Genomic DNA, 23,062 nt, shown 5'->3' on the forward strand with positions numbered 1-23,062 from the left:
AAGTGACAGAAACTATTAGATATTAAAGGACTTGTAGTCTCAGAAGAATTTAAAGGAATGGTTGTAAGAAAAGGTTACAGGGCTATTAATTGATTGAAAATTAAATGGCGGGAAGTTGAAGAAAAACTTATAGGACTGGTAGTTTAAGAAGAGGAATTGGAAGTATTGCTTCCAGCGTTCACGAAATAATAAGGATGAAATGAAATGTGAAATTAGTAAATTTCCGCATAACATGTTCAGGCAAAACCAGTGAAGGCAAAGATCCTTGACCTCTAACTCTTTTTAATGGTTTTTCACCAACCTTGGACACTGTTTTTATCTGATTTCACCTTTATTCTTATTAGTTTTTTGTTTTTTTTAATCCTCTTAACGTGTAGCACTTTAAAAAAAAAAAAAGATAAAAATTGCATTACAAATAAAATGTATTGTAATTATTGTTATCAAGAGAACAAAAACTACACAAGCGGTTTTCTTGCAACAAGTTTATTTGGTTTCTTCTTAATACCTCCAAGTTGTCCAAAATCTGCTAAATTCAAAAAAATCAACTGTGAAAACTAAACACCTAAACATAAAAGGCATTAATAGAAACTTAAAAAAAACATGCACCCCATTAAAAAAAACAACACTAAAGTAACTAGAGCAACATATACTCAAATCAAATATCTTGTAGGTGGCCCTCCATCCATGTGGCTGAGAAAAAGACTCAAATAGGTAACAATGAACATTAAATTCTGAGGAGCACGAGTTAATCGTTAAAGATACAGTATTTCATCAATATTTTAATATCTTATGTTACCAGTTCCTATGATGTGAAATAGTATTTCTCTAAGCATTTAATTTGAACATTTGACAAATGAAAACACACTCTTGAACAACAGATTTAAATACATTCTTAAATCCTGATCAAGTGACAGTGAACTCAGGTGTTTCACTGTGTGACTCAAACAGTACTCAAAACCATATCCTCGTCTATATGTTTATGTTAAGATGACATTTTACAGTAACTGTATTCCATTTTTGGCCCCTCTTGCAGAAGGCGTTCTATGTCTGTGGTGCCAAATGCTTTCCTCTATTCCGTTGCATGCTGGGACATGCTGGGACAGCAGGCTGAGGGTGGCCAACGTCAACATGCTCAACAGATTCTTCAGAAAGGCCAAGAGCAGCGGCGTTGGGAACAGACTCTGTATTGTTGGTCTCAGAGTCTCGGTTGTAATTAGGACCCATCGTCACTCACCTCTCTCCAGAAGAGATTCTTCCTGTGGCCATCACACATTAGAACGCTTCTGCTTAATCAGTTTTCAGCGCCACCGATCTGTTGTCCTTAGACCCAGAAGGACACGGTTTGTTTGGCACAGGAACGATGCGGGACATCGTCCACAGCGCGGGGACCCTCTGCAGACTCAGCTAGCTTTTGGAGGGGAGTCTCCTCAGCAGCGGTGGTCAGGGTGGGGGCAGTCTGCAGAGGTCAGGCGGAGGGGGGGAGGTGATACTTTCACAGAAAAGTGTGAGGTTATAAGGAGGGGGTGGGGGGTGGGAGGTTATCCCTGAAGACAGACTGCAGGGGCTGTCAACATCAAATCTAGTAAACAGAGGCCTGGACTACAAAGCAGGCTTAACATACCTGGGACATCTCAGTTATCTGGATACATAAACCCACACATTCGCAATCTTTGTTAAGCAGCACTACAAAGCAGGTTATCAACTCGCTGACTCAACACAGACTTTTCCCATCATGATCAGTTCACATGAAATGGGAAGTGTTTGCGGCGTCTGACCAATCGCAAACCCTGCAAAGCAGCTTACGTCATTCAAGAGCAAAGATGTGAAGTCAATCATCATCCAGGCCAAAAGCAACACCGACGCTGTTGCAAAAGCCCGGAAGGAACGCTGGCAGAAGAAATGCCGACCCTGTTAATGTGCAACTTCATGAGATTTATCGGACAATAAAGGGGCAGCACTGTCATGATTCAATCTCACTTTATGGCACACACATTTCAGGCAGAGTGCTTCCTCAGTGCCCTTCCTTTTCTGTAGATTTCCCATCGAGTTCTTCCGAGGACAGGTCCCCTCCCCCCAGAACAAATACGTCGAAGCTTTATTTTATGTCAAACTTTCACTTTAAAAAAAACACTGTCTCCTCTCACAATCCGCACACCGATCCGGCTCTTCCAAGAATGGTCAGGCCTTTTATCCTCCAGTATAGATCCTTATCCAGCCTGATCTTAAAGATGTTCTTGACCATTTTTTAAGTTATTTTGTGGACGGTAAAGTAAGACAAGGATCCCAAGTGGACTACCAGTTGCACACGTGTAGGAAAAAAAAAAGATATTGCAAAATATTCAAAAGTCTAATTTTTGAATTGGTATTACGATTATGTACACAAACAAGCCATTTTAGAAACCGTTGCAACCAGCTGGTACTTCAGCGTCAACACACCACTGTGGGGTGCCTGCTCAACCTAAAATCACCTGTTTTAAAAGAGCCTAAGGAGAGCATTGAAACCTTTAAATTGCATCCATCCTTCACCTTTGAAAATGTAGAACACCATTTTGTGCAATTATAAGGTGACATCTTGAGCTCTATAACTTTGCTTTTAGGTAAACTGATTGCATTTCTGCAAGTGCGTCATACCCTCAGATAGACACCCGTAACCTGGGATTGAGTGTCAAGCTCTGGAATCCAACACACTGGTTTACATATATTCTGTGAAAGACCTGCTCTATTATAGTCACAATATGCAGACAAGTTTATTTATTTTTTTACATCAACACTTAATTTGAAGCCAAGTTGCTGCAGATGTGCTGCACCCTGTGGGTCACACACAGTTGGACGGCTGCTCTGCTGTCAAATAACAGTCTTGGATGTGTTGAAATGCAGGAAAAACAACCTGCTGTATAAAATACACCAAAACAGCTCAAACTCAATCTGCAGCAGACACTTTATTTTTTTTTTCTATATTAAAACTTCAAAAAACAGCCCAAATCATCTTCACAACGACAAGGACAGATTGGTACAATTGAAATATTTCCTAAATCGGCTGCAAAATAAGATCATAAAACAATTTGCTCACTAAATACATTCAACTTTAGTTAATATTTGGCATCAAATTTTAATCTCGCTTCTTCGTCACCGACTGCCACGATAACAGCCGAGGAGCCTCAGTCATATACTGCCTTAGAGAAAGGCTTTCCTCACAGTCAAGTCCTCCTACGAGCTCTCAGACCTGCATCAGTTTATGTTTCCTTGGCTCAGGTATGTCAAGTGCATTCCACCAGCAGACTGGAGGCATTGATCAGGCCCGGATGTCTGCTCACATGCATGGTTGCTATCGAGGAGTATTTAATGAAAGTAGCACAGGTCTCTTGGGTGTGGGCCTTAGCTGCAGCACTTGTTAGAATATGCATGATCTTCAGGAGTGCAGCCTCGCTGGAAAAAAAAAATAAAAAAATACACCGATCAGATCGACAGGTAGACATAGTCCACGCAACTGCAACAGACTGATGTAGTACACCAGTTCTGAGAAAGGTCAAGCTTGGTCATTCTGTGGCAAAACATTGAGAGTTTCCGAGTGGCGGTCCAATACCTGCCACAATGGATGGTGAAGGCCAGACACCAGGCAGCCTCCCCCTCTGGCGTCGACGGCTCCTGAAGGACGAGGCGGGCCAAGCAGAGGGAGGCTCCAGCCAGCTGGAGTGGCGAGAACACGACACACTGGCCCTCCAGGAGGGACAGCTCCAGCAGATACCGAGCCATCCACAACACCTAGTGGCACAAATGTCAGGGTGTGATGACACTTTGAAGTCGGTGACAGCTTTAAAAAAATAAAAAATAAATAAATAAATGGATATCGACCATAGCGCTGCAGCGAGCGACCGTAGCAAGGAGACTGAGGAAGTGCAGAGGAGGGCAGTGTGACAGGTTGAACTTGAGCCCACAGAGGACTTTGCGCTCCATCCTCAGCAGCTGCTGCTTGGTGTAGGTGTGGTCCATCAAGTAGCAGAGCACAGACACCTAGAAAGAGCCGTCAGAGGGATTACATTTTGGAAACAGACTTGCACAAGATTTCTACATGAAGTGATTCTGCTAAGCTAATCAAGTTCTCACAAGTGCTTCAATTCTTTTTTTTTTTTTTTTTCTTGCATCAAGGAAATGAGGCCTTCCGGTTTTGTACCTCAGGGAGAAGGCACTCTTCCTTCTTCGCTGCCAGGAAGAGGCAAACCATGCCAAGGAGCTGCAAGCTGGTCGTGGTCACCTTGATCAGTCGCAGAGAGCGGTTGAGAAGGTGTATGGCCAGATAGAGGGTCTCTTCTTGAAAGTTCATCATCTCCTGGGTAGAAACAATTTGAAATGCACGAGCGCCTCTCACACTGGAAAGGAGTCCAGTCAAACTGAAATCACTTATGATATGGTATGTGGATGGCAACTACTGAAGCCCGGCTCATTCTGCGTCTGGTTTGGAGCCAAACTTCATAAACCTTTTTATATTAAACTAGGGCTGTGAAAAATTGATGCGTTAATGTGGATTAATCCATCATCATGATTAATCTGATTTAAAAAAAAAAATGTTAAGGCAATCAGCCCATGTCCACAGGGTCCATCAGTTTTTTGCATCCCATTCATGAAATGCAACGTTATGCATGCTGGGTGTAGTGCAGCTCATTTGCATAAAGCAGAATCCTGCCAACTTCATGCAAACTAAGGGGGGGGGGCGGAGCACCAACAAATTAGTTTGTAGCCGCCTGACGAAGGAGTAACAGGGCCACATTAATGTGGATAAATGTTTGTTTTGAAAAACAAGTTTCTGTTAACATAAATGTGTTAACTGCATATTTTCTCTTCTTGAGTCTGTTTGCTCGAGCTTAGAGATTATAAACTGATATTCCATAGCACCCATGTGATTAATCTAATTAAAAATTTTAATCGTTAGACAGTATTAAATTAAAGCAATACATGAAGACCTTTTACAAGATAGAGCACAGGTGACCAGGTTCCCTTTTGAATTTTAGTGTAGAACCTAGTGGCAGTTTCCAAAAAAAAAATATTTTATATGTTTGAGGAATAATTAAATTAATAAACGTAATCACCCACATGAACTTGAATGATCCAGTCTACCAGGATGGCTCGAGTGACATCAGTGAAGTGCAGGGGGAGGTCAGTGTTGGGGAAACAGTGCTGCGCTTGATTTCTCTACAGGGTAGAAACCAAAAGCAGGAGGCACAGTCTCAATTATTAAAAAGCAACAGCATATTCAGTGTTTGCGCCAAGATCTTCGGGAGACACCGGAGTGGCTTAGCGACTACTACACAACGACGAGGTCTCACCATCATTTCCAGGAACATGTCCCAGGCATATGTCCGGTCCCATATGAGGCCTAATTTCTCCAGCGCAATCTCCATTTCGTGCCGCAGCAAGCTGGGAACAAGCGCCTGGAGGCTGTGAAGACCTTGTAGCCCGTGAGGGTAAAAAACAACAGGCTCCTCTACACTCCCATTGGCTGTGAAAGAGACCAAACGAGAACGTGAGGAACTGAGCAGGTCCTTCACTCCCTGGTCTTAAACAAGGGCATTCACCTCGTGGAGGAGTTTTGGTTCCCTTTTTGAAGACAAAGAGTAAAATAGACAAACTACTGGGCAGTTTTTCATGAGAACATTCTGCAGACACCTCCAGTACCTTCCTTGTGATCCCTGGCACAACTCCAAGGGAGGCCTCGACCCCAGCTTTGGAAACGCTCCCCTAGAAGAACAGACATTCAATTAAAAAAAAAATATATATATCATGCAAAAGTTTTGACTAATTGATAAATATCTGATCCCAGTACTGCAGTGTGAAAAAGAAAAGACACTACCGACTGTGCGTGTCCCACTGTCCTCATGAAAGGTCATCGCGATGCCGTCGCTGCTCTGGGCAGACGACCTCCTTTCCTGCAAGACAACAACTCGCTCATCGATGGAAACACCGAGGAGAAAGTAAACAGCACAAGACCCTAGAAGATAATCGGTCATGATGGGTTTCAAAACACGGGGAGGACTTTCCCCAGGGGGCGTCAGGAAGTGTTTAAAGAAAGAAAGGAGCGAAGTGAACAATCTTAGAATTTCTAGGGTTAAAATGTAGGATGTGTTGTTAAATCAATAAAAGGCCATTGGTGTAAAAAGACACTTTTAGAAATTTCAAAATAGAAGCCATTTGGATGGCAAAACCCTAAATCTTACCAAGTTCATTAGTTTTGTTTTCAGTCAAAACGTCTGATCCCACTTGATTCAAGACAAATTCACCTGTCCCACCTGCATCACAAATATCTTGTTCTGAGTTGTATTTTTGAAGAAACACTGGTTTATTTTACATTTGTGGCTTATTCCAATACACCAGGCTTGATAATACTGGTATACTATTGCTTTAAATGAGTTCGCTGCTAATCTTAGGATCTCAATATTCTAAATCATGTCACATGTCAAGAAATCTTACCAAGACAACCCTCACTTGTTCTATTGGCCGATCTTTTCACTTATTTCAAGGTAAATGTAGCATGAAAAGTACGTTTTTTTTCTTCTTTTAAGAGGGTCATATTTTTGACGTGTAAAAACAAGTATACCTTTAATTGCACGTGGATCATAACAGCCACTTACAAATTTACAATATTACCTTGAAATGGTAAAAATATCAGAAGTCTGGCAGATTAAAACTCACACAGAATTTTAAGTAAAGGAGACATTTTGAAAGCATTCTTTATTGATGAAGTCCAGCATGTTGAAGAGGAGGCTGCTGCAGGAGCAAAGCATCAACACAAACCTTACTTTTTTTTTTTCCTATGAAGCTCTGAATGGTCTCGGGCCTAAATAAATCTCCAATTTACTGAGGTCATCAGGGAGAGGTTTATTTAACGTTTCCAGTCATAAGAAACGAGGTGACGCAGCTTTTAGTTCCTACACGCCTCACCTGTGGAACAAACTCCCTGAACACCTGAGCACTGCACACCTCTTTCCAATCAGGACTTAAAACTATATTTGCTCAGGTTTTCTAGTTTAGTTTATTTTTTAATAAAGTTTATTAATGAATCACTTTGCTTTAAAGTAGGCCATTTGATAATCACCCTGTATTCTCTGGTAAAGCACTGAATTGCCTTGTGTCTGAATGGTGCCATCGAAATAACTTGCTTGTTTTTTTAAAATGTGTTTCTCATCCACTTAAAAAAAAAACAAAAAACACCACGTCAATCATACCCTATTTTTTTTTTTTTTTTTTTATTTTATTTTTTTTTTTTTTAAGTGCCACAACTGAAGAAAGTAAAGGAGAAGCAAAGTGACCACATGTGAGGATGCAGTTGACTGAATGGAGAGGTGAGGACCCGGTCGTGTCTCACCTTCATGTCTAAGTCCAGCAGAGGCTTGGGGTCGTAGAAACCCGTCCTGGCCATGCTTCCCAGGCCGGGGCCGCTGCAGCTACTTATCCACGGGCTTGTGTGGAGGTGTGGAGCAGAGAGTGACGGGAGAGCCGGGGCTCGAGCCGGCTCCGCTATTTAACACTGCGGCTGATTGAGGAGCAGACCAGGTGGGCGTGCAGGTAGACCGACTGACCGCGGCTTCCGGTTCACTCTCTCGTCAACGTTCATTCAACGAGGAGAAAAAAAAAAGTCTGATTCAAACTGAGAGAAAGTCTTTTTTTTTTGTTTACCTTAATATTTTTATTTTTGAATTCACAGAAAATCTAAATACATTTTCTTGTATAATGCATCAGTGATTGAACTGAATATAAGACTATAAGAAAATATTATAGTAACTATAATAATGATGCATGTTTCAAAGAACCCCATGAAGTAGGGATGGTAATTTATTTCTTTATTTTCTGGAGGGGTGAAATAACATGAGGATTGCTATATAATTGGGTACAGAAAGGGATGGAGTGTTTGCATGTTCTCGCTGAGGCAAGGCAAATGTATTCATGGACTGCCATACAGACGCAAGGCAATTCACAGCGCTTTACAAGGAAATAACGGAAATACATTAAAACAATACGATTTTTTTTTAAAAAAAAGCACAAAAAGGAGGATGAATAATGTAAAGACTTTATTAAGATCAAGGTAATATAAGTAAAAAGCATTGTTTCATGAAAAGCCTGAGCAAATAATAGTATTTTAATGTCTGATTTTTAAAAAGGGATTCATCAGGTGTTCAGGAAGTTTGTTACACAGGTGGAGAGTGTAGGAACTAAAAGCTGCTTCACCTTGTTTCTTCTGGCTGGAAACACTTAGTAAACCTCTTCCAGGGACCCTCAGGAGTCTGGATGGTTCATATTCTATAAATAAATCTGAGATGTATTTCAGCCCGACCCCCTTCAAAGCTTTAGAGACAAGAATACAGACTTTGATGTGGATCTTTTGACACTCAGGCAGCCAGTGCAGATTTAAGCTCAGGTATAATGTGTTCCAGTGTTCTGGATGAGCAGCAGCTGTCTGACAGATTCTTTTTACTGAGACCTGTAAACAACAACCATCCAGCCTACTGAAAATAAATGTGTGTCTGAATCTTGTTCGGTCAGAAATCCTTTAATTCTTGAAATATTTTTCAGATGGTAGTAGTTTTTGTGTTTTGTTCCTGGTGCCTGCCTCCTGCAACACAAAGAGATGTTTGTTATGACACACTCTCCAGCAGTGTGTGTTCAATCCTGAAGTTTAGGACCCTCTTCAACGGACACCAGTGATCACAGGGGAGCCTGACAGGTTGCTGCACATTTTTATCACATCTAAGTTACCCATTACTTTTAATGAAGGATCCAGTGTTTGTATAATTAGAGTGTTTGGTAAATCTGAGATTTGAGAAGTGGGTACTGATCTGATCACATGATCATGTCCAGGATGTACAGTTGCCAATATCAGTTGGGATCCTAAGATATAAAGGAGGTATACAATGTGGATATAAAATATTAACTCCATTAAGTGAAGTCTCTGACATTTTCTGCAACATCCATAAGGGCATGGTCAGTTTCCAGTTGTGAGGATCGTACAACAACGATGCAAAGAAAAGAGACACAGACGGATTCATTCAGTAAAAATGTTTACTGGCACATTATAGTTGCAAATGTTATAAGCTACCATACTGTAGCAGGTATCACCCGTTACATTGTAAAGTCTTGCAAAAGGGGGGGCTGGAAATGTCTACCAGGACAATGTCCTCCCCTTTAAGATTGCTTCTTCTTCTTCTTTTTTTTTTCATTGCCTTCTTAGCCTCGACTATCAGCAACAAGCAAAACAAACTAAGGAAATAAAATCTGTGTTACACCAGCATCAGGTGTGACATTCCTGACCGTTGATCACATTCAAATATACAGAGAAGCAAGGTAACCATAGTAAAGCTGCAAATCAAACACTACAAAGCTGCAGGCCTCCCCTTCTACTAATGCTGCATTCACCATCAAGCTTTATTTTTTATTCTTATTTTAATTTTTTTGGTATTTACACAATAATGAAGAGGCACTTGTTGTGCCCGTGTATGCCTACAGGAGAGGTCAGGGGGTATTAACTTGCATGTTTAGCTGTGAAGCATTGCTTAAAGCGTGGCCAGCAGCGAGGTTCAGTGTATGGCTTCACAACCAATATCAAAAAAGTCCAGCAGCACCCCCTTATGGCCATGATAGCAATGAAGGCAAATCCCACAGTGGAGTCCCATCAGTGCAATGGTTCTGATAATCTGGCCCTGCCGCTTCCAAAGCAGGACACTAGGCTAGAGTATGATGGCTGAGCCTGAGCCAGTGAGAAGAGGTGCTGGAGTTGTGAACTGTAAATCAAAGCCATTGGACCAACTCCGGTGCCGTCTCGTATACTCGGGGATGAGATCTTAAGAAGAAAAAAACAAAACAAACACCTGCTGCATCCCTGTGTGCATCGCCGCTCTCACACAAACACCTCGCAGGCACTCGGCCACACCAACACTCACACAAACTGAGGGGGAAAGAAAAAGAAAATATGCAAAAAAAAAATTAAGATGTGACATGAGGGAAATCCCAGAGGAGGCCGAGTTTTCAGGTTTACACAAAAAAAAATGTTCTAACTGAATGGAAGTTACTTATCTATGAGGATATCTTATATGTTCTGAACATTATGGTCAGGTTTATATATTTTTTTTTAACTTTAGGACCCCTGTGTTAATGCTACTCTGAAAAAAGGTTGACTGTGCTCTGTTCTGACAACACAGGCTTGAAATGAGTTAAAAAAAAAATAAATAAAAAAAGCACCCCTCACAGGACAAACCCTCTGAAATGAAGAACTTAAAATGCAAATGGTTTAAAAGATGTTTTAATATATATTTCTTTTTTTTTCCATATAAGGTATACCTAAACAAGACAATATGTCCTCCAAATCTTGAGAAATAGATTGACAAAAAGGAAGAAAAAAAAAAGAAGAAATGAACAAACAAAAACAATGACATACAAAATGCTTTTGATGTTCCTTTAGTGAAATTCAAAGAGCAACCATCGTCTATTCCAGCATCGTGGAATAAAATGTGTGTGTGTGTGTGTGTGTGTGTGTGTGTGTGTGTCAACACGCTGTTCAATATGCTGTCCAGGGCTCCGCTTAATCAATAACTGAGAGAATCCAGGTTACTTATTCAAACTTCCCAACAGAGCTCGTGTTTTATTGGCTTCTTCTCTCCGCAGGCCGAGGTTTGGTCGTACAGCTCATGTTGCGTTCGGCTGGAATGTAAACCTGCAGATTGTTGCTCCCAACATACGGCTACATTGATATAAGTGCTTCGACACAGCATTTAAGGAAAGATAAGTACTCCAAACATCAAACATGGAATCATGTCAAGTGTTCAACATTTAACAGGTCAGTCAATTTTGTGGTGGTGGTGGTGTTGTTTTTTTGGCCTCTCAACCAACTCATCGTCGCTTTCATTCTTTAAATATGGGGACATTCAAAAGCTCACTTTAAAAACTTACACTGATATTACAAATACAAAATGAACAATACATCGGTGCCTATCTCTTCAAGACTCACTGGACCACGGACCGCAAACTGCTGCGCTCATCTGCACTCGTCTCTCCGGACAGGCGGGGGGGGGGGGGGGGGGGGGGACCTGCGTTTATAGATTCTGTCGTTAACAGTGTGCGACTGTCCACGGAGAAAACCAGCAACAGGTCGGGTCAGTCTGCTCTGCCTGAGTCGCTTCACGCAGAATGGAATGCAGCTTTTAAAGCAAATTCAAAAAGAAACTGCCAAACATCAGGTCCCGGGTTGCGAATCCCAAACGAGTCAAATTGGCGGCAAGCTGGTAAATAAATTACATGCTTGTTCCCTTTAAAACAAAGAAAATGAAAGAGAAGTCCGTTGAGTGTGCTGCGTAGTGTCCTCTCACGTTGATATTCCAGCAATGATTATGAGCTTTTTGAAAAACGTGCAACAAAAGAAAAAGAAAAACAGACAAAAAAAAAAATGGATGGCTTCGAATCAAAACACGGCTTGTTCATACACTCTCTCGCACTCGACGCACAGAAGTTTTCATCCACTCATTGCTCACATACACACACGTGCAGTGCAAACACAGTAATGGCAATCCTCCTCACCCTTTCCCTCCCCCCCTCTATTCTTCTTCCTTACTTCCCGCCAACTGTAGGAAAATCCCCACTCTTGATTTGTAACAGCAAGTTCCAGAAAGAGCACTTGTTAAAAAAAAAAAAAAATTATTAAAATTTTTTTTTTCAACAAATCACAAAATAAATGCAGAAATATGGCTTTACATTTAAAACCGCAAGAACTGATAAAATCAAATTTGCCCCCCCCCCCCCCCACTCTTTTTTCCATTTTTCCTAATTTTAATTCAACTTTTGTTAATTCTATCAAGTGCGTGTATGTATATAGATATATGCAGTCTATGCACGGGTCAGTGTGTGTGTGTGTGTGTGTGTGTGAGAGAAGCATGGGTACAGCTGGTAAAAAGGTGGTACTTGCTGGCATAACCTGGTTTTCAAAGTGTCAAGGCTTTGATGTGGTGCCCAGTGTAGTGCAGCGGAGGTCCTGCAGGGGACGCCGGGTGGCAGCCCTGAGAGGACATTCCAAGACAAAGCTGCCTGTCTTAACCACACAAACCTGCTGAGGTCAGTCGTTCATGGTCTGCGTTTCCTACTCTGATCCGTGTCCCGCTCCATTTTGCCAGTGTGTGTGTGTGTGTGTGTGTCTGTATGTGTTAAAAATAGAATGAAAATGTGTCTTGTGCCACTTTTTTTTTTTGTTGTTTGTTTGTTTGTTTGTGTTGTGTTGTTCGGATTCCCCCAGCAGTGCGAGTGTGTATGTGTGATTGTGATCATGTGTCAGCCTGCCTGCTCGTTCAAGAGTCCGAGGGATCATTCCCGTATGCTTGCAGAGTAGGAAAACTGAGGGAAGTGTGTACGCTGATCCGAATCCTCCACGTCTAAACTGTCATCTGGAGTGTGCACAGATGGAGAGAGGAGAGAGAGAGAGAGAGAGAGAGAGAGAGAGAGAGAGAGAGAGAGAGAGAGAGAGAGAGAGAGAGAGAGATGAAGAAAAAACAAACAAACACTGTTAAGATCCATGTCCAAAGCTTGTAACGTCTTAGAAAAATCCATCTAACAAATCTACTCACATTTGTCTGGTGGAGTTATCGTAATACTTTGTGCCGTGAACTCGTCATCAAAGTAGCGCGTGTCCGTCTCTGATGTTACCTGGGGCTTGAAGGGCGGGATAAGCTGAGGAGAGCAAGGGAAGCAAGTCAACGTGCTGAGCGGAACCTTTTTGTTTTCAACGTGGCGCCCGTTTGTTTTCTAACCCCACCTTTTTGTCGGTGACATCCTGCCAGTTGATGGAGGTGAAGAACTTGTGGCTCATCACCTCTTTGGCGTCGTCCGGTCCGCCTCCCAGCCTGCGAACGCGACAAACTCATTTATCGCCCGTGCAAACACCCACGCCGATGCTGTAATAAGAAATTAACGGCCAAACACTGGCCGTGTTGTTCTCCCCCTCACAGCTCCTGGACAAATTGACTCTTCATTTCCGCACTACGTCCACGCGTCAGTGCGCCTGCAGCACAGAGCGCCGTGTGCTAATAATAGCCGTTCTTTGACTATTGCCACAAACACGGCGGCTTGACCAAAACAACAATCAATACTGTCCTTGTTTGTGGCCGTTACCCTCAACCAAAACTAATCAAGAAAGAACATGAGCTGAAATAATGTGGTTACTTCATTTTATAGCTGAATTGATGGCGCCCCTGAGCGCAGTGGAAAATTTAGAACTTTAATCCAAGAAAAGGTTGTTTTTTTTATCAATGTACTGTTCCATCGTTTAGGGATTTATGTATTTGTGGCACAATAAAACAATCATTACGTGCCAAAGAGCCGCTTCTCTCGACTTTATGTCTTCAACATCAAATTAAAACACAAAAAGTGTTCACAAGTGTTTGTTGTTGTTTCAAACTGCTCGAGGAAGCGAATCAGATTTAGAAAAATGTTAACATTTAGGAGCCTCCCGCCTCCGACATCTGAACAACAGCAACACGTCTTTCATCATCTCTTTAATGATGCAAACAAAATGTGAAATTTTTTTTGCTTTATATAAATAGTCGCCACAAAATCCTTAAACTCTGCTGCTCACTTTTACCTTTAATTGTTCTTTGTTTATGCACCAATCTATTTCTGCCAGTGGAATGAATGAACGAATGAGTCAAGTTTCACGTATCAGGAGTGGAAAAGTCACAAAGTTCTTTACAATAATCGGATGAAAAGACACACAAAACGAGGTAAAAGCGAGACTGAGAAGGCGGGTCTTCAGTCGGTTTTTAAAGATGTCTACCGAGTCCACGCTCCTCAACTCCTTTGGAAAACCATTCCAGCGTTGGTGGAGCAACAACCCCAAACGCACAGGCGACTTCTGTCGTCGCGGTGCTTTGCAGAACAAGTAAACCCTGTTCAGAAGACCTCGGTGTGCAACTGGAGACACGAAGCTTCGGCAGCTCCTTCATGTAAACAGGAGTGTGACTGCGTAACGTTTGGAAAACAAGCAGCAGGACTCTGAAATGAACACACCAGTTGCAGGCGGCTCAAGGATGTGCCTGCAAAACAGGTCAACCATGGAGAGCAGCGGTGCCGACTAAAAGAAACGAATATGAAATGTTTTTGCAATGTTTCCTAAATGGTTAAATGATGAGCCAATCAGTTTATTGACCGAGATTAATTGAGTTTAAAAATACAAACTCATCATTTGTACGACAGGTTTAAAAGCAACAGATTAGGTGTGACAAAATCAAAAACAAAAATAAAGGCACTTCTGTTTTTTCACTATTTAATTGCATGAAAGTTTTCAGCCATCCGACATATTGTCCGGTTTAAAAGAAGACTTAACGGATTGTCATCAGCTTAGAAATGGAACAACGCATCCTTAAAAAATGTCTTAAGCAATACCCAGGAGACACAAAGAAAACAAAGCACCGAGTACAGAACCCTGAGGGATGCCACAAGATAGGATTTTTTTTTTCAGTGTGTCGCCTAAATAAGAGGAGAACCAGCTTGAGGCCTTCCCAGATACACCAACGCCTTTACTAAGTATTTGTATTAAAACTGAACCCTGCATCAGTGAATTATTTGTGAAGAGCGGTTTCTTTTGAATGGAGCCGATGGAAACCCGCGTGTGAACGTGCACGAGCCGCACATCACCAACCTCTGTTTGGGATCCTTTTTGAGCAGGCCTGCCAGCAGGGCCTTGGCCTCGGGGGCCAGGTTTTTGGGGAAGCGGATCTCCTCCATGAGGATGAGCTCGAACAGACGCTCGTGGTCCTGGTTGTAGAAGGGCAACCGGCCGCACATCATCTCGTACATCACCACGCCCAGTCCCCACCAGTCCACCGCTCGCCCGTAGTCATTGTCCTCCAGCACCTACGGGGCAACGATGAACGCTTGATTTTTTTAATTCAAACATAGAAACAAACACCCGCCCAGTGTCAACAATGGACCTACAGGATCGTCACCTCTACTCCCTTCCTCCACCTGCACTAAGATAGAACCTCCCAACTAAACTAATGACCAAACCTGAAGCTCCCAGCACTCATGCGGTCCCGTGACACCAGTCCTCATTTACATCATATAAATCACAAAACGCTTTGTTATTCACGTCGAGTTACCTCTGGTGCCAAGTACTCCGGGGTTCCACAGAAGGTTTTCATGGTGGCGCCGTCTGTGATCCCCTCTTTACACAGCCCAAAGTCTGTTATCTTTATGTGACCGTCCTTGTCTAACATGAGGTTCTCCAGCTGTGCAGACAAACATTCAGATTAGAGCCAAATGAACCGTCTGCTCTGGGAGGGAAACTATCTGCTGGCGGAGTCGAGTGTGAAGCGCACAACTTCAACTTAATGTTTCTCTCATTGGACATGGTGAATGTCAGTGTGGGGTTAAGACGTGTTGCCAATATTCTCACAGCAGATATTAAAAAAAACAAAAAAAAACAACATGTTCTTCTGTCCACCTTACCTTTAAATCCCTGTAAACTACGTTGCGTGAGTGTAAATACTCCAGTGCCGACACTATTTCTGCACCATAGAACCGAGCCCTGTCTTCTGTGAACACTCGGTCCCGGGATAAGTGAAAGAAGAGCTGCAGAGAAACAAACAAACAGGAAGGAAGGATTCTTAAAACGATTCTTCAGCCTCGCTGAGAAACATGTGTCGCCATAACCTGTTCGGGCATTATTGATTAACAGAAAATATCCAACATGATGTGACGTCTGCACTTCTACGAGGATCCAATTCATAAACAAATCTAACAATCAGCTCCATGTTTAATTGCTTGTTTGCAAAAACAACAGTAAGATTGTATATATTGTCATCCTCTTAAACTAATAGCTGCTTTTTCTCAACAGTCTTTGTTCAAAAAAACAGAAAGAACCGAACCAAAATTTGAATATTGCACATTTAAAAATAGCATAGTCCTGTGCTTTGGGTAAACAACCCTCTTGACACTGCGTGTCATGCGATGGGGGTAAAACAGGAAAAACGTGATCCGTCCACCAAAGTGTGGAGGCTTCTTGTAGCATCAACAAGAGGCAACACGAGCAAAGAATATTCGTGGGCAAGAAATGAGCGGAGGCCATCGGCTTCCCAAAGTGTTGATATTAATCTGCCTCTGGTCACCTTGTTCCACACAAACGTTTAACACACAAGTGATCACAAAGAGGAAGACTTACTTCTCCTCCGTTGGCGTACTCCATCACAAAGCATAGCCGGTCGTGTGTTTGAAATGCATATTTTAGTGTCTGTAAGAGGTGGGAAACAAAACGAGCGCGTCACGATCAGATGGCGTCCCGTAGTGGGAAAGAGACGTCGACAGAACTGCTGCTAACTCACCGTTAGGAAGGGATGCCGCGTGTTTTGGAGAACTCGGCTTTCTGTAACTGTGTGTGCCACCTCGTCCTGAAGACACAAACACACACTCTTTGTATTCGCAATGAAAATAAGACTATGTACAACTTGGAAGAGAACACGGTCTCTGTGTTTTTTGATGTAGAAATGCTCACTTTAGCGATGATGACTTCTTTGCGGAGGATTTTCATGGCATAGTACATCCCCGTGGCCTTTTCCTTCACGAGGATGACTTTACCAAATGTCCCTTTGCCCAGCAGCTTCAGGTAGTCGAAATCACTCATCGTCTGCGGGAAACATTTTGACATTGTGGGAAAAAACAAATACAAAATAAAACAGTTTTTAGAAATGATATATATATATGTTGTAACCGCCTGTCTGGATCGTTTTCATTGTGTTGTTCCTAAAACTGCAACCCCAGAACATTAATCTCCCACCCACGTGAGAAGACAAGATAAGTAAATATTTAACTCGCACTAAAGAAATTACATACAATTAAACAAGTATTCGTATTCTATTTTATTTATAGCAGGAGTGCCCAGCTCGTTTTATCCCAGTGGGAAATATTTCTCTCTGTTTCAGTAAAAAGAAGTACAGTAAGATCGTTACAAAAAAAAGAAAGAAAGCGGTCCTCCCCAAACCTGAACAAAATGAGATCTTTTAAGAAAAACGGCAGCAATTTGAACATCGTATCATTTTAATGTCTTCTGGTGCAAAACACAGAATCAAAAAGTCAATGTTGATGATGCTTCACGAGCAATAACGAAACTTGCTTTTCCTGCTGCATCTCTGACGTTCAATCAATGGCAAATAAATTAGCGGCAGCGGTTACTTTTAATAAATAAACTCAACTGAACATCTTTACACTTTGCACTGTGATCCCAGAGGTTGGAATGAACTCTCTGGTGAGCCAGTGTTTCCCCCTGCGTTGTACGTTTGAAACCTTTCTGTAATAGTAAATAAAGAGCTCTGCAGGGCTGTGGGGCGAATGGGAACGTTGATCACTATTTGAAAATGAATATTATCGGTGGGAAAAACTGGGACACAAGTACAACAACTTTTCGAGTCAGGCTCGTCTGATGACCCGCAAACTTCGGCCTGTGAAGTAAACATTAACCGCCACTTGCGCCGCATCGCTGCTTACTTTTTCCATTACATAACGCCGCCCCCTGGTTGAGACACAGAGGAGGTCTGTGAAACATTTCAAAATCACCTCAAGTGTTACGTAGACAGAATATGTCTACAAATACCACCACCACCCCCCCCCCCCCACCACCCCCCGCACCTGCAACATTATTTTGTCATAAAAAAGAAGAAAGAGCTCGGAGAAAGAGGCTTAAATTGTGAGTGATTTGCTCATTAAAGATGAGCTTAGCTGGACAAACGTCGAGGAGCCGGGCGCTGCTGCGGCTGCAAGTACTGACCACTTTATTGCGGGATTTGGAAATGGCGATCTCCATCTCCTCTGTGCCGCTGCTGTCGCTTGGCGAGCCAAATTTGATCTCCATGGGCTCCTCGTCCTGCTGCTGGCTCTTCAGGCTGTTAGCCACCGCCTGGATCGATCGCATCCATTCCTCCCTGATCACAGGAAGAACACACGCGTTATACTGAACAAATCTGGCCACAGTCGTGTGTGAATCACTGGAGGAATAAAGGCTTTACTGCGAGGACATAACGTGACGTTTCATTCTGCATTAAAAAAAAAAAAACAAGATGGCCGGTATATCGAGAAAAGGATATATTTGAAAGGAGGAACAGCAGCGTAGAAAGCTGAGAGTTTAGAAGGTAGAGGATAATCTGTACTATTCAGCCGGCTGCGGTTGGGATTTGGTACTTGGCAGGGCCCATGTAAACAAAACTCAATGATGATTGCTTGGGTTAGAGGTGAATAATCAGGTCTAATCTGGCACTAAATTATATTTGGGGCTGGACGGTTGTTTCTACTGAAAAACAAAAACAATTCGCTGAATGGAGTAAACAAAGGCCCATTTATTCCTGTTCTGTGTCTTTAAGACAGCCACACAAAAGCGCACATAAAACGACTTGATTTAACAAATATCTTTGAAATGTGTTTCTTCGTGTGTGTTTGAATGTTAATATGTTAACACATATTAATGAAAACTACAAGACTTGCGTGCACACTAAGCAGGCTAATTCTCTTCTTTGTCCTTCTGGCTTTCAATCTAAGCCACTGTTATTCACTATCACTTTCAAAGACTGATACATCCAACTGAAAGGCCCGGGTTTCATTCGAGTCTTTATAGTTCTGCTCTATCAATAATAAAACCTAGGGACACACAGGTCTGCTTCTTTGAACTTGGCAGTTGACAGCAATAAAACAGTAACTTTCTCAACTTAACAGGAAATGCGCATTTTAAAGCTTTAGGTACATAAACGTGCAGGATTCACATTATGATTTATATTAGTAAATATGGATGCTTCACATGTCGGCATTAAGGTTGAAGTTAGTGTGCAATCACAGCTGACAAAATTATGACTAAGTTATAGAAATAAGAGGGAATAATAAGAGCCCAAATTCTGAAAAGTGGCCTTCTGAGGAGCAGCATAGCTGCCATGTCTGCACAAGAGATGTGTATTGATGCAAAGTTTGGGCCGTTGGTTTAAAGCGATTTGTTCAGAATTTCACCTGTTTCATATTTTTTCTATTTGGTGACATTTTTAGGAAGTCAATAACTCACATTATTGAATCACGTTGTTTATCATTTTAATCCATGTGCCCTCGTTAAAATAAATCGTGACGAGGGCTTCAAAAGAATAGAAGGTTTTATAAAATATTGTTTGCCTGACACTCTAGTTTCTCTCGCACTCTTTCATAGGAGGATGTTGTTTGTTTTTGTATCAGTGTCGACAGGCGATCCTCGCTCAAACATCCTGGAGGATGGGAGGTGTTTGTTTTCACATGTAAATTGAATTTTGAGACGGACTGGACTAAACCCACAACAAGCAGCCCTCTCATATGTCTTTATAGTTCTACTGTGGAGACAGGACGCAGGAGCCCGTTACCTCTCCTCATTGCTGTCTACGTGGAAGGTCCGCTCGATAACCGAGGTCCACTGCAGACACCGAATGACAAACGTATTGGGTTTGGGACGCTCCGTCTTCATCAGCTGACATTCTGCAGAGCACAGGCACGGTCGCTCACATTAGACAACTGAACAGCGACACTTGAAAAATCTGCAAGACCAAAGGAAGAGAGAGCTGACCTGCGACGGAGAAGTTGTTGAGTGGTGGCAGGCTGTGGTCGCTGGACACCTCCGGCTTCTCTTTGTAGCCGATGAAGGAGCCATCGCTCTTCAGGATGAAGTAACGAGGACGCCACGTTTTGATGTATTCACCTTGGAAGCGGACGGGACGAGAGAAAATTTCAGCTTTTGTTGTTTCACTGCTGGTTCGTCTCTTCCAAAGAATTCAAGATAACAGTCGAAAGTGTCTTAATATGCTAAACAGACGCCCATGAATTGTTGAGCTGCTCACTTGACAGATGCTTTGAAAGCACATATGGCAGTACGTATCAATGAGAATATGACCTGTGACATGGGATTTTCTAACTCAGTTGAAGTTGAGGAGTGATCACAGAGGGCCTCTTACCTCTCTTGTGGAGCCATCCCTCTCTCACAACACTGACTTCATTCATGCTGGGGCAGAAGACTGTCTGGGTAGGGAGGGGGCTGCGGACAAGCTAGTGGGAATCGTGCCAAATCTCCTTACTGGTCAAGTGCCCGACTGTGGTTTAGATTTTAAGGAGAGGAGGGGAGGGGGAAAAAAAAAAAAAATCCTATATAGTGCGAAACCTGAAAGAAAAGAACAAAAAGATGACTTGTTATTACAAAGTAACCAATTATGGCAGACAGTTCGACTTTAAAAACGGTGATCACGGCAGCCTGGTGTATCGTAAACGTGTAATTACAACGCAGGAGAACCGGAGGACTACTCTACACCAAGCTGCACAGATCAACTGATTCCGATCAGATCAGGCTTGAGCTCAAAATTTTGAAAAAGTAACAAACACCGACAAATCAGTTCTCTTGAAAACTGATGCACCATTCTTGGAAGAGGTTGGTATGTGAACCATGTGAGTGATAGAAGCTTTTAAGTGGTGAACTTTGAACTCAAAATGTATTGAAACAAGTTGAATTCACTGCAAGAACAGGATAGTTAAGTTCTAATGATTGAGCAGAACTAACAATTTACAGACAAAATAAATCTAAGTGGTAATTAAATATTTACCTTTAATATAAATAAACATAACCACCAGATTATCTTCGACTTCTTTTGTCTTGATTGTTACGGCAGAAAGTCCAACATTATTTGCCAAAATGTTCACGCAATCATCGACTAAAATAATAATACTGGATCAAATTTCCCATCCTTCACACTCGGTTAGCGGCCTAATCTTTAGACATCATTATTTCCTTTCCACTCCAGTCATGTGAGCGTCTTGTTTACACTCCACCGAGTTGATTATAACTTTTGAATGTTGTTGAATTTACTGGCAAACGCAACCATTTCCTCTTCCATAGTATCAACTTCTTTCACGGAGATAGCGACAGTGTTGTGTGTAATTAACAACTCTGACTCTTTCAGATGAACACACTGGACAGCAAAGCCCACAGGACGGCTTTATTGTGGTGGTTATCTCGGACGGCGTTGTAGGGCGAGTGGAGGGAGATAATGAAACCAGGGTAGGTTGGACTAACTTCTCAGAGCATGCAAAACGTGTCAGTGTTTGGAAGATTACTCAATTTATTATGAATGTGTTAGAACATCTGACTCAAAACTTTTAAAAGCCTTGAAGCGGGTGTGTGGTTATGTGCTCTTTAAAATCTGTATAAACACTCACTAAATACTGAGTCTTAGGTGGTGGAATTGACACTCACTCGGTTGTTAATGTACACCAAGAAAAGAATGTGAGACACGGGACCAAAAGGAAGTAAATGTACAGCCACCGGGACGGAGGTGAAGACAAACAGCTTTCTACAAGCAAAGGATTGTCTCGCTGCAGCCAACAAGAGCTTGAACAACTTCCCAATCAACAACAACAACAAATACTGCACAAATCTACATGTCAGCACCACAAACCACCATCATGGTATGCAAATCTTCCTGGCCTGCTCCTGGAGATTTCCATCGCCACTAATAATCTAACAATGGGAGGTCCATGTGTTTTTAATGATGTGATCAATACCAGGGATTTAAAAAATTTAAAAAAAGCTCTTTGCAGGCAAAAAAAACAAAACAAAAAAACAAACAACCTCCTGCAGCTCTGGTTGAATGTTTGCAGAGAGGCCTTGGTGATCCAGGGTCGACCCTGAGCCAGCAGCTTACGTTAGATAAAGTCTTTAGCAGAATTTCACTGGAAATGATGGGACCTGGCATCACAGTGCGTACAGTCACTGAGTCAGCCTACGATGGTTTGTTTACGAAGATAGCAACGATGAAGCGATAAGGCTTTCCTCGACTTCAGACTTTTTTTATGATCACACTCCAGTACTCGCAGGCTGCACGGCGGTGAGTGATCGGTATAAACAAGGCTTCAACGTAGACTGCACAACAACCACACAACAATCATGCCAGCCAGCGTTAACTGGAGGGGGGTGAGGGGGGGGGGGTGTTATTGGCAACACGAAGCAGATCCTGAAGGAATAAACAGAGAGGGACAACACAGCTACCCGGTTAGCTGATAATATTCAACCGACGTGCAGAAAACCACGCAGTGTCGCGAGCGCGAGCCGCTCCATGTAAACATCACCGGAGCGTTAAACACAACAACAGTGTAGCGGCGAGCTAACGAGCGTTACCCTCCACCACGGCGGGTCCGTTTGGCGTCGCTACACGCCAACACCGCGGCTACGACCGTGTGTGGAGACGTTGAAGCTGGTGGGAAAGCCAGAAGACAGCAGCTCGGGGGAAACGCTGACCGTGACCCCGCATTAACGGGCGAGCAAACGAGGCGGCTAAAGCCCGGACAACACTCCTCCGGCTACATGCTAAGTTAGCACGTCAGTTAGCCACCTGCGCTAGTTCTCGTTCACTTACCTGGACTCCCGAGCGAGCAGAAATACCCCCAGAAGCTCCGCCGCACGGAGCTCGCCCCTCGTTATCACCCGGAGCTGGTGTGTACTGAACTCTGTCAATGATCACACAGCTTAGCCGACTGCTCGCCGAGCCTGTTTTCTTGTGACAACAGCGGCGGCGGCGTGCTCCTGCTCTGTAAACTGCTGCAGTGGTTCACTGGAGCGGACGCAGGCACACCACGGAGCAAAGTCCACCCGGGAGAGGGGGGTGGTGGTGGTGGTAGTGGTGGTGGGGGCAAACTGCCGGACAGGTACGTCCAGTAGTACGACCACAAGTGAATTACGGAATCCAGGAAATAGTAACGAAGAAGAAGGAAAAAAAAAAAAAAAAAAAAAGCCGCACTCTTGGCGGGTTTAATGTGGTTAGTAGCCCTCCGTCCTCGAGCAGACAGACAGCACAGCAGACACCGAGGGAAGTGACGTCGAGCAGCGGAGGAGAGGAGGTGAGGAGAGGAGAGGGTCCACTGCACGGTGCAGTCTGCACCTGGGTACATCCAGTCCTGTCCTGCAGCGTAACCTCAGCTTCACCCCACCGGAGCAGCACAGGGTCCGAGCACAACTACCCCGTTCTAAAGTCAACTACACCCCGCCGGAAGCTGGAGGACTAAC

At 42.9% G+C, this 23,062-nt stretch overlaps 2 protein-coding genes across 3 annotated transcripts; both read right to left on the reverse strand.

The window, feature by feature from the left end:
• Positions 1 to 2,919: 2,919 nt before the first annotated feature.
• On the reverse strand, positions 2,920 to 7,411 carry ccnp (cyclin P; the record flags this gene model as incomplete). The annotated part of the gene is made up of 8 exons (XM_080459689.1): positions 2,920 to 3,426; positions 3,584 to 3,762; positions 3,853 to 4,011; positions 4,172 to 4,327; positions 5,089 to 5,187; positions 5,322 to 5,494; positions 5,864 to 5,921; positions 7,358 to 7,411. 8 exons carry the CDS (start codon positions 7,409 to 7,411, stop codon positions 3,258 to 3,260), a joined length of 1,047 nt encoding a protein of 348 aa, XP_080315815.1. The 3' UTR covers positions 2,920 to 3,257.
• Positions 7,412 to 11,798: 4,387 nt separating this feature from the next.
• On the reverse strand, positions 11,799 to 23,041 carry akt2 (v-akt murine thymoma viral oncogene homolog 2). 2 transcript variants are annotated; one of them, XM_080459555.1, is made up of 14 exons: positions 22,416 to 23,041; positions 19,968 to 20,170; positions 19,583 to 19,714; positions 19,383 to 19,494; positions 17,783 to 17,936; positions 16,514 to 16,645; positions 16,344 to 16,409; positions 16,184 to 16,252; positions 15,472 to 15,594; positions 15,123 to 15,251; positions 14,663 to 14,877; positions 12,782 to 12,869; positions 12,594 to 12,696; positions 11,799 to 12,413 (listed from the first exon to the last, which is right to left on the reverse strand). In XM_080459555.1, the coding sequence occupies exons 2-14, from the start codon at positions 20,011 to 20,013 to the stop codon at positions 12,334 to 12,336; spliced, it is 1,449 nt and encodes a 482-aa protein (XP_080315681.1). In that variant the 5' UTR covers positions 20,014 to 20,170; positions 22,416 to 23,041; the 3' UTR covers positions 11,799 to 12,333. The 2 variants fall into 2 exon arrangements, with proteins under 2 accessions (XP_080315681.1, XP_080315682.1); XM_080459556.1 differs by lacking the exon at positions 22,416 to 23,041 and adding an exon at positions 22,178 to 22,378.
• Between the last annotated feature and the right edge of the window lie 21 nt (positions 23,042 to 23,062).

Source organism: Lipophrys pholis (genome assembly GCF_963383615.2).
Source record: "Lipophrys pholis genome assembly, chromosome: 3".
In the NCBI taxonomy this organism is placed as follows: Eukaryota; Metazoa; Chordata; class Actinopteri; order Blenniiformes; family Blenniidae; genus Lipophrys; species Lipophrys pholis.